The 14,781-nt window shown below is 49.0% G+C and overlaps 1 protein-coding gene across 5 annotated transcripts in view; it reads right to left on the bottom strand.

Annotated features, from left to right (window-relative positions):
* Positions 1–14,781, bottom strand: part of RBPMS (RNA binding protein, mRNA processing factor) — a 141,884-nt gene that overhangs the window by 25,535 nt on the left and 101,568 nt on the right. For all 5 annotated transcript variants that reach the window (XM_074228252.1, XM_074228250.1, XM_074228254.1 and 2 more), the window contains one exon: positions 10,870–11,020. In XM_074228252.1, coding sequence (XP_074084353.1) covers positions 10,870–11,020 — 151 coding nt within the window. The remainder of the gene's footprint in view (positions 1–10,869; positions 11,021–14,781) is intronic.

Raw genomic sequence — 14,781 nt, 5'->3', positions numbered from 1 at the left:
AAAACACTTCTTTTATGTGGTGTTTGTTAAGTTCAGAGAAAAAAAGAAAACAAAAATGGGAAAAAAGGAAAGAGCGAAGGGAGCCCTGCTATAGGAAGTCCACAGTTCTGATGGGCCTCCAAGGGAGGGAAGATCCGAGGGCGGGGCTAAGGTGGGGGCCCCAGGGGTGCATTAGGAGGGGCTCCATGGAGGAGGAGCTGGGCTGACCCCTGGAAGACCAGAATTCAAATCCAGCCTTGGTATTTCCAGGTCAGGTGGTCCTGACCAGTCCCTTCCCTGTGCATCCGGGCTTTCCTCCTCGGTGACCTGGAGACCACCCCAGCTTTCAGCTCCAGGGCTTCTGGGGGGCCTAAGGAGCACTTGGCATGACTTCAGCCTTAGCTGCTCCAGTCACTCACCAGCTTTCACCCAAAGAGCGCTTTGGTGAGGGAGGGGGCTGCTTGGCTCCATCTTGGGGGTATTTGTCTTTGGGGGCAGGTTAACCTGAAGGCCTCTAAAGTTTTTTCCAACTGTGGAGCTTCACTGGAGTCATGCAGAAGATTAATGGGTTGCCCCGCTAACTTTCCAGTTAGATAAACAGCCAACGCTTGGCGGAACGGCCAACATCCACAACCCCCCAGCCTGGCCCCGCTCCCACCCTCGGATTCCTGAAACCCATGCTCATTCATCTCGACTGGGAGAGCAGGGGCCTCCTAAGCAGGACTCTGCCCGGCCCTTGGCCTCAGCCTGGTGTGGCCTTGGGGTGGGGGCATGGGGCCACACGGGCCCAGGGGCCAACCTCTGGGCATCCTCCATCCCCCAAGGCTTCTATGCCTCACGGCCACCCCATTGCCATGCCCAGAAAGCTCTGGGGACTTGGGTGGAGGAGCAAGGGCCAGCACCTGGCCTGGGACCCAGAGAGTCCCAACCTCCCAGCAAGGGCTCCTCAGAACCCCGGGGGAGGCCAGTGAGGACTCCTATGGGCCCAACCCAGCTCCAGGGTCACAGCAGTAGGCTCTCTGCTTGTGAGAACAGTGGGGGGGGGGAGAGAGCATTTCCTTCACATCTGCTCACCCAAGCCCAGTACTGACATCAAAGCTTCCTAGCCCGAGGCCCCCTCCCTCCAACAGCCTGCAACTCGGAATTCTTCAGAGATCCGCTGTGAAGAGATCATGGCCTTAGAACCAGAAAGGACAGCAAGAGCATCTGGCCTCTTCCCTCCTTTGACAAATGAGGAAACTGAGGTTCAGAGGTGGATGTGCCCCATACTGCACCTGGAGCAAATGAAAAATCAGAATTCGAATCCAAGACCCTCTCCATCCCCAGCATGTTGCTGCCTGACCATTAGGATGGGTCCTGGCTTCTGTATTTTGGGGGACACTGAAATGTTCCCCCTCGTAATCCTCAGGAAACAAAGACTAAGGCTGCCAACCTGGGCTGGGTAAGTGGGAAGCCATTCGATAGCCCCCTCCATGCAGACCCCAGCCCCTACATGGTGGCCACTGGGTAGCAGTTGGTTTTCCTGCCAGAAGACAAAGGGGGTGTGTGTTGGAGTGGAGACTCAAGAGGATGACTGGGCCACGCATCCCCAGATGCCAGCAGGAACAGCAAGGAGGCTCTTGGTCTTGTCTCTAGCGGGCAGCCCTGCTGGTGGTGACCTTGAGACGCTGGTGGTGACTTTGAGACACTGGTGGGGCCACATGGGCCCTGGCTCCTGGGGCCTACCCAGGGAGGGAAGGGGGGTCTGGGGAGACACAGCCTGCAGGACTGAGCAGCAGGACTGAGCAGGGATACTTCCCGTCCCCTCCAACTGGAGGGCATCACCATTCCTATCTCTACCTGGAGCCCCCGCACTGGACTTTGTGGGTACATAGAAGCCTCGGTGTCCCAAATGCCTTCCTGCCTCAGCTTCCCAGCATCCAGCCTAATGTCACAGGCCAGAGCCTCAGCTCTCCCTGTTCCAAGGCCACTGTCTCTCTGTCTGCCGTGCCAGGAGTCTCTCCAGGTTCAAGCCTACCATGTCAGCCAACCCTTGCCACAGATATGGGGAACTTGGCTCTGGGGACAACAGCAATGGAACCACTTTCCTCTGTGACCTAACGGGTTTATTCATTGAGAAGAGGCCCGAGAGCTTCATCTGGGTGCCTGCCCAGGTGGGTCCAGGGGCCCCCACAATTGCCTCTTCAGCAGCCGCCAGGAGGCTTCGGTTCTCACGCTCTGGAGTCACAAAGGCTTCTGGCCACCACTCTGATGGATATTCTCTCCACAAGCTCAGCCTGCTGGGAGTAAGGTGGCGTGGCACAATAACACCTGCCGCATTTGTGGAGATAGGCACCTGAGAGCTGCATCCAGGGCATCTGGAGGGGAAACTAGGATGCACCATCATATTCCCAAGGCACAAGTGGTTCAGCTGGCTTCTCTTACTGGAGCCTGTCTTCACAACTGTCCTCAGCTTTGGGTCAGGCCACCCTCCAATGAAGAGAGGATAGGGATGAGGAGGATACAAATTGCTCTATGAGCCCCGCACCTCCTGTGCCACTGAGAACTCAGCCACCTTGAGTCTGCTGGGCCAGGCAAGGACTTTGGTAGAACAAGTCTGGTCTCCCAGAAGACTATGGCTTCAACAAATAACAGCAAAGATTCAGATTCTGAAGGCCCCCTCCCTGCCAGTGGAGAGGGGAGAGGAGACAGGCCTGAGTTCCAGGCCTAGTCACAGACAAGTCTCATCTTATTCTGGGTCTCAGTTTCCATATCCATAAAATGAGTGGTTTGGGAAAAGTCCCCTCAGGTCTCTGATACAAGTCTGCTGACCTCAGCCTGGCCTCGAGGTGGCCTTGAATGCATCAAGGGATGGTGCTGCTGTTCCTGCGTTCCTGGTCACTGGGGGCACCTGGGGTTGGCCTTCCTTCTCCACCTTTTCTCACTTATGACCATACACATTCACAGCCCCAAAAGCCTCCATGCTGTTCAGCTAACAATGGAGCCAATTGAAAGCTATCGGGGCCAACAGAACCATCCCCTGCTCATCGATCCATAAACCAATGTTTATTTAGTACTTAAGGGGCTCCTGGGGAGCAGTGAGTGGACCCCCAGGCTTGGGTCAGGAAGACTTGGACTCCACCTGTCTCTGACCCAGTCTAGCTGCACAGCCCTGGGTAAGCCCAGAAGGTGCTTTGGGGCCTCTGAGATCTCTTCCAGCTCTAAATCTATGGCCCAGGATCCTCCCAAGGGCCAGCCTGGTCCAAGTGTGGAGGAGAAGGCCTGTATGCTCTGAGGTCTCTCTCCCATCTCTGAGCCCAGGACACGTGGCCGTCCTGTTGAGAAGCCATCCAACCACCGGAGAAGCCCAGATGTCTACCCTTATTCTTGCAGTGCAGCTGATGGACATATGCCAGGCAAGGATCAGCCTCCATTTCCCTCCTGGGGCTCATCAGCTGCCCAGACTCGGGGTCTGGGACACGAATCTGCTTCAAAGTGGGATATTCTGAGAGGAAAGCCAGTACAGGGGAGGAATATGGACTGCAGTCGACCACCTGGGTGGTCCCAAACCTGGCCTCAGTGTCCTAATCTGTAAAATAAAGTCTCTTTGGACTATAAAATCCCATGACCTTCATGCAATTTCCTGCCAACAGCTCTCAAGGCTTGGCAAGCCCAATTCCCAATGAACTCCTTGGGAAAACAAATTAAGAGGCACAGAGACTTGATCCTATCATCCCGTCCCTCTCCCCAGGTGTTCCTGAAGAGTTGTTTGGACAGCAACCTGATCTAGAGCCGGCTGCTGACCGGTCCTGCCCCGCAGACCCACGCAGAGACTGGGGTTTTTAATTTGGAGAATTTATTAATTTCCTAAGAATGTGGCCTTAATAAGAAACTCTGAGAAGAAATTGCTACATTGGGCAGCTCTCTCTCATCTTCATGACCCTTGAGAGACATCCCCAACTGATGGTGGTTTGGCTCTGATGGCAACTTCCAGCGTTGGGGGGCCCCCCCCTGCCAGGGAAGCCCATGTGACTCTTGGGGACAGCTCTCAGGGCTGTGGATTACATTCAGCTTTTCCTAATAGCCAGTGGATCAAATGTCGAAGTGTGGGGGGTGTCAGACAATCTGCCTTTGGTACCCCTCTGTGAAAATGGAAACTGGGGATGGGAAGGGGGGGTTCTAAGAATAAAAATAATTTCAAAGGAAGCTTCCCCTGACCTCAAGCCTATCTGGCCTTTTTTGCTACTCCCCCCACCCTAGACCCCTCCCCCTGGCCCTGGTTTTGCCTGGGGGGGGCGGCGGCATGCAGAATCAAGGTAATCCTGCTTCCCCTCACAATCTGAAGCTAACTTTGAGAATGACATCCTAATAACAGAAAGCCAGCCTGGGCTGTTGACCTCTGCTATTCCATGACCCTGCTCTCCGCTCCAAGACAGGAAGGGAACAGCTGCTGGGTGACCACATTTGACCAAATCTACTCCCCAAAGAGATGAGAAAATGTACCCTCTCCTTCCCATGAGATGTGGGGGTCTGTGGGTGTAGAATATTACATACAGCATCTAGTATGGTCAGTGAGCAGATGGGTGATTCTACCAAACTAATTTGTTTTTGTCTTTTTTCCTTGTTGTAAGGGAAGTCCCCCACCCACTTTACATCCCTGGAAGGGAAACAGGGAAGGGATGTCTAAAGAAATATGAATGATAGAGAAACAAAGTTGATCAATAACCCAGCCAGAGCAGGGGGATTGCAGGTTAATACACTCCAACAACGGACAAAAACACACACTTCCGTCCAGATGCAAATCGAAATCCAGGCAAGAGCTTCAGATGAAAATCCAAAACTCTCCTCCTTCCTGGGCCTCTATCCCTCCCACATCCCACTGCTGCTGACCCATGGAGTCAGACCTATGGTAAGCCTCTACTGGCCAAGAGCTCAGACAAATGGCCCAGGGACATTTCCTTTTCAAAAAAAGAAAATGGATCAGTAACTTGCTTTCATATCACCTTCATTTCTGGATACATCCCTCTCTTCTCCCCTCCCCAGCCCAGGGGGCCTTCCCTTGAAACAGGAATTAAAACAGAAAAAAGAAAACAGCTCCACAAACCCACTACAATCAGGATCCTGGATCACAGGATTTGGTTCCTGCTCTCTAACTGTGGGTGTCCTTTGGGGTTCTGCCCTGGGTCCTACTCTCTTCTCCTTCCAGACTACTTCACCTGGTGAGCTCATCAACTCCCATAGATTTAATGACCACCTATCTCCATGTTGAAGCTTCTCACGTCTCCCTAACTTGTCCCAACCACTCTGCTGACCTCCAACCTCATATCTACAATTGCCTTTCAGTCACTACCAACTGGATTTCAGTAGAAGTCTTAAACTTGGGGTGGCTAGGTGGCGCAGTGGATAAAGCACTGGCCCTGGAGTCAGGAGTACCTGGGTTCAAATCTGGTCTCAGACACTTAATAATTACCTAGCTGTGTGTGTGGCCCTGGGCAAGCCACTTAACCCCATTTGCCTTGCAAAAAAAAAAAAAAAAAAGAAAAGAAATCTTAAACTTGATATATCCAAAACAGAATTCAATATCTTCCTCCCTATCCTATTATTGTGTAAGGCATCCCCTTCCTCCCTGGTCCCTCCAGTTTTCAACCTAGGGGTCATCCTGGATTCTTCACTATCACCCTCCATTTCCAAGTTGTTGCCAAAGCCAGCTGATTACATCTTTGTATAATCTCTCAAAATCCCTTCTCTCCCTCTCTTCTTTGAACCCGCCACCAACCTGGTACAGACCCTCATCTCCTTGGGATGCCATTATTATTTGCAATAGCGAGTCTTTCCATCATCTGATCAACCACCAAAGGGATTTTTCCTAAAGTCTGGGAGGTCTCCTCAGCCACATCAGCCCCTACTCAATAACTCACTGTGATTCCTCTATTTGAGGAATTGATATCCAACTTTCTCTATTTGAGATTCAAAGCCCTTCACCCCCTGCCCTCTCCTACATCCTCAGGTTTCTCACACCTTACACCCCTGCATGTCCTCTTCCATTCACTGACTCAGGCTTTCTGGCTGTCCCAAGAACAAGACCCTCTATCTCTCCACTCTGGCCATTCTGCTTTACCTCCTGGATTCCCTAATTTCCTTAAGTCTCAACTAAATGCCACTCTTAGTTCCAGTGCCTTCCCTCTTGGATGGAGCTTGTTTGTATGCATTTATTTATAGTTTGACTTTCTCATTAGATTGCAAGCTTCTTGAGGGCAGGAACGGTTTGTACCCTCCAAGCTTAACTAGTGCCTGCCAAATGCAGGTGTTTAGTAAATGCTCATTGACTGACTGATGAAGGACTTATGATCACCTAGGCCAATTCATTCTCTCTACAGGCAAAGACTCAGAAGCAGAGGCAGGTGAAGTGGCTTCCCTAGGATGCTCTCCTCCTCAGTATCAGTGCTGTCCCTATTTTCAGAGCTGCTGTCCTATTCTTTTCCTCCTCTTCATTTCACACCCCATTTCACAGAACATAATACTCCGTGACATTCCTGTGCCATCATTTCTTTCACCATTCCCCAATGGATGGGAGTTCACTCTATCTCTAGATATCGGCCACTACCAAAAATGTTACTCTTATGTAGTGTATATTATTTCTGTCTCAGATCAACTTGAAAGACAATGACCACTTGGAAAATGCCACTGTCCTCTAGCTTGCTGTGAAATCCAGGGCAGTCAAAGTGTGTGAATGGTTCAATCACTTTTCCTGTGGAATTTCAAACTGGAGATTGGCCAGATCCAGAAGGGAAAAATGCCCCCAGCTTGGTTTCTACTTTTTGTCCTCTTAGCCTGTTTCTGGATTTGAGGCAAGTTGCTTAAAAGTGCATTTTTCTTTTAGGAGGTGAATTGGAACCATCTTCCCAGTAGTGGTTTACACTCTATAGATCTCCCTGTGAGAAGCGCTCCTCTGTCTTCTGGGACGTTAGGCAGCCAGAGGACATTTCAAGGGCTGGTCCCAACAATAAAGGCAAAACTTGAGCTTCAAGGGTTCTCAATAATCTGCCTCTTTCTTTGATGCTCACAGCAATGCAGAAATGGAAAGAAAGCAAGAAGAAAGGAGGAAATTTACATTTTCTGGTCTAACTGCCAGTGAGGAAGCAAAAGGAGTGTTTGGGTTTGTTTTTTTTTTAGTTTTTTGCAAGTCAAACGGGGTTAAGTGGCTTGCCCAAGGCCACACAGCTAGGTAATTATTAAGTATCTGAGACCGGATTTGAACCCAGGTACTCCTGACTCCAGAGCCAGTGCTTTATCCACTATGCCACCTAGCCGCCCCAGTTGGTTTGTTTTTAAAACAGAAGGTGAGTTCTTTACTTGCTCCCCATCAGCCAGCCAGCAAGGGTCTGAAGGCTGGACCTGAATTTGAGTTTTCCTGACTCCAGGCTCTGTGAGGAAGCAATCAAACAACTAGAAGGCCCTTAACATAGAGGGTGACCCACAGCAGACGCTATGGTTCCCTGCTCCCAGTTTCTTGACAAAGACCAGTCTTGTCTTTGGCTATGTTCTATGTGCATCTTTTGTTTCTATAGTTGTCCTTTGACTTTTCTTTCTACTGTCCACGTACTCCCATTCTCAGGATGCAGAAAGACACATGATGAAGGTGTCTCACTCCTCTTATGAAGTAGGCTCTGTTTCTGTGTTCCAGAAAGGATCTACTCTGTTAGCAATGCCTGCTGTGGCATTTCCCTGTAACAGTTCTTTCCATAAAAGTGTATGGGGCCATTGAAGTCTCAGATTAGAGTAAGAATTGGACCATGGAGTCCAATCCTGCCTTTTTGCAAATAAGGAAACTGAGGCTGAGAGAGGTTAACTAACTTGTATATCCACACTGGAGTGTTTCTAGAAGGACATGAGCAAGGACAGGCAAGGCAGGAGCTGGCAAGGATGGCCTGTGATCTCACCAGGGCAAAGAGAGTGATGGAATGCTCAGATGAGATCCAGGAAAATAATAAAGACATCAATTCTGTCTCCATGAGGTCTGTGCTAAGAGCATTCTTCTAGGGCCTCAAATGACACACTAGATACTGAACTGGTCTGATGGGAAGATGTGGCCAGGTGATAAATATTAAATGATATTTGTTTTATGACTGAAATGACTAGAAAGACATAAACCTCCTTCATAGGAAAATATGAGAATTCTAAATAACCCTCTCCCACCTCAGACAGCATTCTTAATGGGGTAGTCACTCAGAAACAAAACTTTCCATTTGGCCATCTGACACTATAGGTGGTGAAAAGAGACATGCATTTTGGTTTTCTTGCTGTTCTAAAATATACTAAAACCCTTGGGGCGGCTAGGTGGCGCAGTGGATAGAGCACTGGCCTTGGAGTCAGGAGTACCTGAGTTCAAATCCAGCCTCAGACACTTAATAATTCCCTAGCTGTGTGGTCTTGGGCAAGCTGCTTAACCCCACTGCCTTTCAAAAACTAAAAAAAAAAAGAAAAAAAATACACACACACACACACACACACACACACTCACACACTAAAACCCTTAAAAAAACACTGATTTGTGGCAGCGCAATGAGTGGGGAAGTGGGGAAGAGAGAAAGACAGGATTTTGATGGAAGAATCCTGGGTTCAAGTCCTGACTTCAAAACCATCTGGGTCAACACTTCACATATAGGAAAACTGAGGCCCAAAGGACTGGAACCATGGTCTTTGGCTCCAAACCCAATGTTCTTGCCTCTATGCCCAACCAAGGATTAGCATCATGACTTCTGGAGGGAGTTGACAAGGAATGCACATCTTTGGTCAGTATGTCCAAGAACCAAACATTCAAGCCTTCTCCTTGTGCCATCCTGCAGGACTGCAGGACCCATCTCTCCATCTCTGGGGGCTGTGGTTTGGGTCTCCATGGATGGGAATCCCAGCTCCAGCTGCTTCTGGCCAAGTAGATTCAGGAGTTTTCTGAGGTTCTGAGCACCTCCCAAAGGCATTGGGGACTATCCTTCTGGTGGACTACAGAGGTGGGCCTGGCACGTGGCAAACACTGACCATCCATCCTCAGACCTCAAGGCAGAGCCGGCCTGCAACAGGCTCTCAGCACTCTCTGATTCTGGGCCTTCCACCCACAGCTTCTTCCTTGGATTCCCAGGGATGTGTGGCTGAGATCACACTAGCTGTGTGAGACCCCAGGTCTACCAACATTCCTTGGGTGCAGTGAGCAGTTCAGTGGTTGGCAGCTCTGCTGTGCCCACTCAAAGTGGGTCCCATTCTCATCTCTGTGTGATAGGTCTGCCATGGTCGTTCTCTCTGGAAGACTCACAGCGGTGCCAGCACAATCTCAGAGACTGGAGGTTGGGGAAGCTCAGTAAGGCAAGGGGAGAAGAGAGAAGGGGTGGGGCTGGCTCATCTACCCTTCTCTGGTATCCTGGCTAAGGGAATGACCAGTCTTGGACAGATCTTACTGCTAGGGTGATTCCCTTGCATGGGAGCACCAGCTGCTTTCTTGTCATTTCCTCCATGGCCATTCCTGGCTCTGCCCTGTGGGGCCAGACTTCAAATCTTGCCACCAAGGCCCACTGGCTGTATGACCTTGGGCAGCTCATACAACCCCCAGGATCTCACTACCTCATAGGTAAAATAAAGGGGCTCAACTAGATGTCATTAGAAGTCCCTAAAGATTGGATATCTGTGATCACCAGTGGGAGATGGAAGAAAGAATGTGAACAAATGTGGATCAAACCCCTATTATGTGCCAGTCACTAATACAGGTGGTAAAATTATTCTCTCACTTAAGAGCAGATCCAACCCAAAGCATAAATAACCAAGGAAGACAACCTGGTGAAGCGGTTCACTCTTCTCTGGGTTTGACATGGCCAGAGCCTTGACCTAATTCTCAAACTGCACACTTGAAGTCACCAGCCATCCTCTGGAGATGGCCCCAGTATCCTCCCTCAGCCTCCTGGCCCGGCAAATAAAGATCCAGGGGAGCCCAAGTCTTCATGCTGGGCCCTCTGGGGCATGGTTCTGCACCCCTCCATTCAGTCTGGGAGGACTTGAGCTCTTGTTCCTTATGCCAATGTGAACAAAACCCTACTGCATACCCCCAATGCACACTAGGCCAGGACCCCAGGTCTGGCAGCCACCGGGGAAGAGTCTGCATCTCCTGCTGCTCACCATTGGCTCTTGTTGTCCAGTACAAAAGCACCAGCCTTGGGAGATATGCTACCAGTCACAGGCAGAGATCCACACTGCGGAGGGTCCAGGAGTCCCCCTCTCCTCCCTCATGGTGGATGTCCCTGAGGACCAGGATTCCTTCTGAGAGCCCCTGTGTCCATTTCTCCTGTGTTTGTAGGTCACAGTAACTATTCTCAGAGAAGGCAGCTGTCCCTATAATACAATTCCCCCTTCAGTCTAAACTGAGTGTTTCCTGAACTGGTAACACTAATGGTCTGACACCCTCCCCAACATGGAAGGGACAATGGCAATCAACCCTGCTCCCAAGGGGCTAGGGAACCGATGGCTAAAAGAGGCCAAAGCTCCAAGGAAATGGACTACATTCAAGAGAGCTCCTGGGTAGCCAACTACCAAGACTTCTGCAACCAGGAAATACCTCCCCTAGGATCTGTCCCCACTGTCCCTATCCCAAGGGAACTTGTGCTATACAAAGACATAACAGTTAATAGGTTATCTCTGCTTCATAGACTGCTGCCGCTGAAGAATGTCTAGCTCTGTGGCTAATGCCATCGCTAGCTGAGCTGAGCACTGACTCTCACACTGCAGATCCCATCTGTCCATGGAGCCTGACCCAAGATTCCAGCACCCCAGGGTCCACAACAGATGAGAGATCAGTCAGTGTGTATGCATGTGTGTCTATCTGGATATGCATATGTGTGTGAGTGTGTGCATGCTCCCCTCCCAACTTACATGGCTCCCTGGCGATGAACTGAGGGGCAGTGCTGGGCAGAGGAGTGCTGGGGTTTGGGGTCCCAACCAGTTTGCTCTTGGCCATCTTCGTGTTTGCCTTGGCAAACTCTAGTCGAAGCGTCTGGGGAATTTCAGGATCGAAGCGAATACCCTGAAGGGACAGAGAACAAATAGGAGGTGTTGGCGCTGTCTTTGAATCCAACCTAAAGACTGAAAAACCAGACCACGGGCCACAAGAGAGTCCTGCCTGGTGCCCCCTGATGACCCACCACCCGTGGTTGGCCAATTCCCAGGGAAGCCGGTCTTCCTAAGCAAGGTCACTTTCATCTCCCTTACACTGTAATTTCATCAAGACAGGTTTTATTGATTCTTCAAATGGCATTGTAATACTTTAGTGCTTAAGGGAAGATTTCAGATAAGATTTCAAAACAGAAATGAGTAAGCTTTGGTCTGATACATGAGACCCTTCCCAACAAAGCCCCAAACAAATCCTCCTAGCAACCTCTGGGAAAGGAAGCCTGCTGATTGCTATCAGAAGGTTGTGCTAGCCTCTAACCCTCCCAGCCTGGCTGGTATGTCTGCCAGCCCCCACTCAGGGACCTGTCTTCTAATGCCAGTGGATCATGGACATCCTTGGCATGGCCTCTTTCAACACATCTTCCCTGCATTCTTCACACCTGTCATTTCTAACAGAGCAGCACAATGGGCCGTTCCACTCTGATACCCTGCTTTTCTAAGAGGGCCCTTCCTCAATCTTTGTATACCGCAGAAGAATTTTACATTGATCCTTTAAAATGGATTTCTGGGAAGACTTGGAAGAACTGAGGTGGAGTGATGCAAACCAAAGAATGAGTTATACAATGATTTCAAAACTGACCATAAAACAACTTGAGGTTATGTGACTAAAAAAAAGGAAAGAAATTTAAAAGTTAAAACAACTTGAAAAGCCTTAAGAATTAGGATTGATTCTAGAAGACCAGTCATGTTACCCACCTCCTGGCAGAGGCAATAGTCTCTTGCTAGAGAATGAGGCCCACATTTTTAAACCCAGCCAAAACCATTCAAATCTGATTTGCTTGACTGTAGGTCTTTGTTATAGGCAGAGGATGGCTTTCCTTTGGGGAAGCTGTAATATTGGAAAGGGTGATAGTGGTGCTCCCCCCAAATTAAGACAAACATCAATGAAAGATCCATAAAAATATAGACAAGACAAGGAGTTCAGAACAGAACTCAGACAAACAGGGCAGGGATGAATGCACCAAGTGTGATGGATGCTGAAGAAATAAAGGATGTCAGATTTACCAGCTTATACACAATACTCCTCTCCCCGCAAACAAACACACACATGGACAAGTTAGCTTGTTGATGACTGTTCAAGGTCATAAGGAAAAAATATATTTATTTTAAACAGGATTTCAAAACTTTCCCCTCATATCCAGTGGGACAGATGAAAGCATCACATTTAAAAGCCAAGCCTGGTTACATCTGAGCTGCCAAGAGTGCTACTGTGGAGAATGAGGATAAGAACAGTAGACAAGGGGTGGGAGAGGTGAAGACACACTTAATCCCCTTTATATAAGCCTACTATGTGTCACACCTTCCTTGCCTCTTCCCTGGATGACTGCAAGAGTTTTCTCATTAGTTGTCCTGTCTCTCTTCCATCTCCTAGTGGCCAAATTGAAATGTCCAAAACCCAGATCTCAGCAGGCCACTCACCTGCTCCAGAAGCACGAGTGGTTCCCACTGTCTCTAGGACATCTCTATTTGTTCTTTAAAGTCCTTCAGGTTATCTTTGCAACATTTCTTCTCATTTGCCCCTCTCCAATAATCTCTTTCCTACCACATTATGTTACATAATCTCTCTCAGGCAGGGCAAGAGCACTGTATCAATCATCAGATAGGGTGCCAAGAGCTGAGGAGGTCCCTTCTCTGAAGGAGCCCCCAAGCTCAGTTCCTTCTGTAGATCCCTCTCCCAACTAATCTCCATGGCTGCCTCTCCTCCCACTCTCTCAATGGAGAATGTTATTTCACATCTGACAGAACACATAGCAGCCGTCACCAAAGCTCCCTCTTCCTCTCTTCCTGTCACTCAGGTGCTTTTGTCCCTCTCTCTTTCAGCTCAGTCAGACATCATGAAGTGGTGGCATCCATTCTCTCTCACTTATCTCCAATCTATCCCTTGTTACTGCCTACAGTCAAGCCTGTGTCTCCCCCATCTTGATCCAGAAATTCCTACTGGCTAGCATCCTGGATCTCCTTTTCTGTCTGTCTGTCTACAATAGGTGCTCTTCACTTTCTATCTTTTCACACTTCATTCTCATCATTCCACTCAAAGTGTTCTATTCAAAGTTGCTGGTTAATTTTCCAACAAAAAAAGGCATTTTTGGGGTGGCTAGGTGGCACAGTGGATAAAGCACCGGCCCTGGAGTCAGGAGTACCTGATTTCAAATCTGGCCTCAGACACTTAATAATTACCTAGCTGTGTGGCCTTGGGCAAGCCACTAACCCCATTTGCCTTGCAAAAAAAAAAAAAGGCATTTCCTCAACCCTCATTCTCCTTGACTTCTCTGCAGCCTGACACTGATGATCACCTTCCCCTTGATATTCTCGTCTAAGCTTTGGGATACCATTTTCTCCTGGTTCTCCTCCTACTCCTCTGACTCTGATGTGGGATCTTCAGACTCCATTTGCATTTATTCATTCTCCACTGGGTTCTCTTCTCTTCTCCCTTTATTTCTACCTCACTTGGTGGTCACCAACTCTCATAGACTGAACTATCACTTCTGGCAAATGACTCTCCGATCTATTTGTCTAGCCTGAATTCCTTCACTGACCTCTCCAGCTTCAAATCTTAGATCTGAAAGTCCTAGAGACATCATGAGTTCATGATCTTTCCCCACAATCCCTCCCCTGTTCTTACCTTCCTATCAAAGGAACCACCAGCCTCCCAACTTTGGTGTCCTCAATTCCTCACTATTTCTCACCTCTGCCCCTCTAAACAATTTGTTGCTAAGGCCTGGTGATTACACCAACATCTCTTGAATCCATCCCCTTGTATCCTCTAACACTGCCCTCACTCCTTCTCCCTGCAGTTCCACATCACCTCCTAGCTGGAACACTGCAATAGCTACTGGTGGGTCTACCTGCCTCCTCAAGTCTCTCCCAAATCCTACTATCTTCCCTTTGACCACAGAGGTGATTGTCCTAAAGCTCAAGCCACTCATGACATAGATCATGTTGCTACCTTCCCCTCCCCATTGCCCCTCAGTAAACTCCAGGGACTCTTCCCCTCCAGAATCAAATACAAAATCCTGAGAGGCATTAAAGCCCTGCCACCCTCAATCCCCAATCTTCTATCTTATACCTTTTCTCCTCCACTATGGATGATTTAATACAGAACCACTGGGCTCTTGGTTGTTCCTCTCATAAGACACAAGATCTCCTAAGTCCTGGCCTGTTCTCTGGCTGTCCCCCCATGTCTGAAATGCTCTCCTCTTCCTGACTGCCTGTACATCTCAGTGAAAATTCCACCCCTCTTAATTCTAGTGCCTTCCCTCCATTATTAGAAATCTCTAACTTACTTGTCTATAGCTTTTTTGACTATAGCGGTTTGCATGCTGTCTTGCCCATAAATTGTCTCCCTTCCTCAAAGGCAGGGACTATCTTTGGCCTTTGTATCCCCAATGCGGGCTGACACATTGCATGTGTTTAATGATTTATAGACATCTTGAGGACATGTATCGTATCTTATTTGTACTTCTCTTCCAACATCAGCCTAGGACTCTTACCTCTTACATGAATCTAAGTAATCCCTCTCATCCTCTAGAAAAATCCTAGAGACGGCTCCACTTTGAAATGGCACAGAGTGCAGCACCGTCTGGGCCCTTACCCTCTGGACACAGAGCCTTGGAA

Source organism: Macrotis lagotis, chromosome 3 (genome assembly GCF_037893015.1).
Source record: "Macrotis lagotis isolate mMagLag1 chromosome 3, bilby.v1.9.chrom.fasta, whole genome shotgun sequence".
Classification (NCBI taxonomy): Eukaryota; Metazoa; Chordata; class Mammalia; order Peramelemorphia; family Peramelidae; genus Macrotis; species Macrotis lagotis.
Note: the sequence above shows the minus strand (reverse complement) of the source record. Positions and strands in the feature narration are given on the sequence as shown.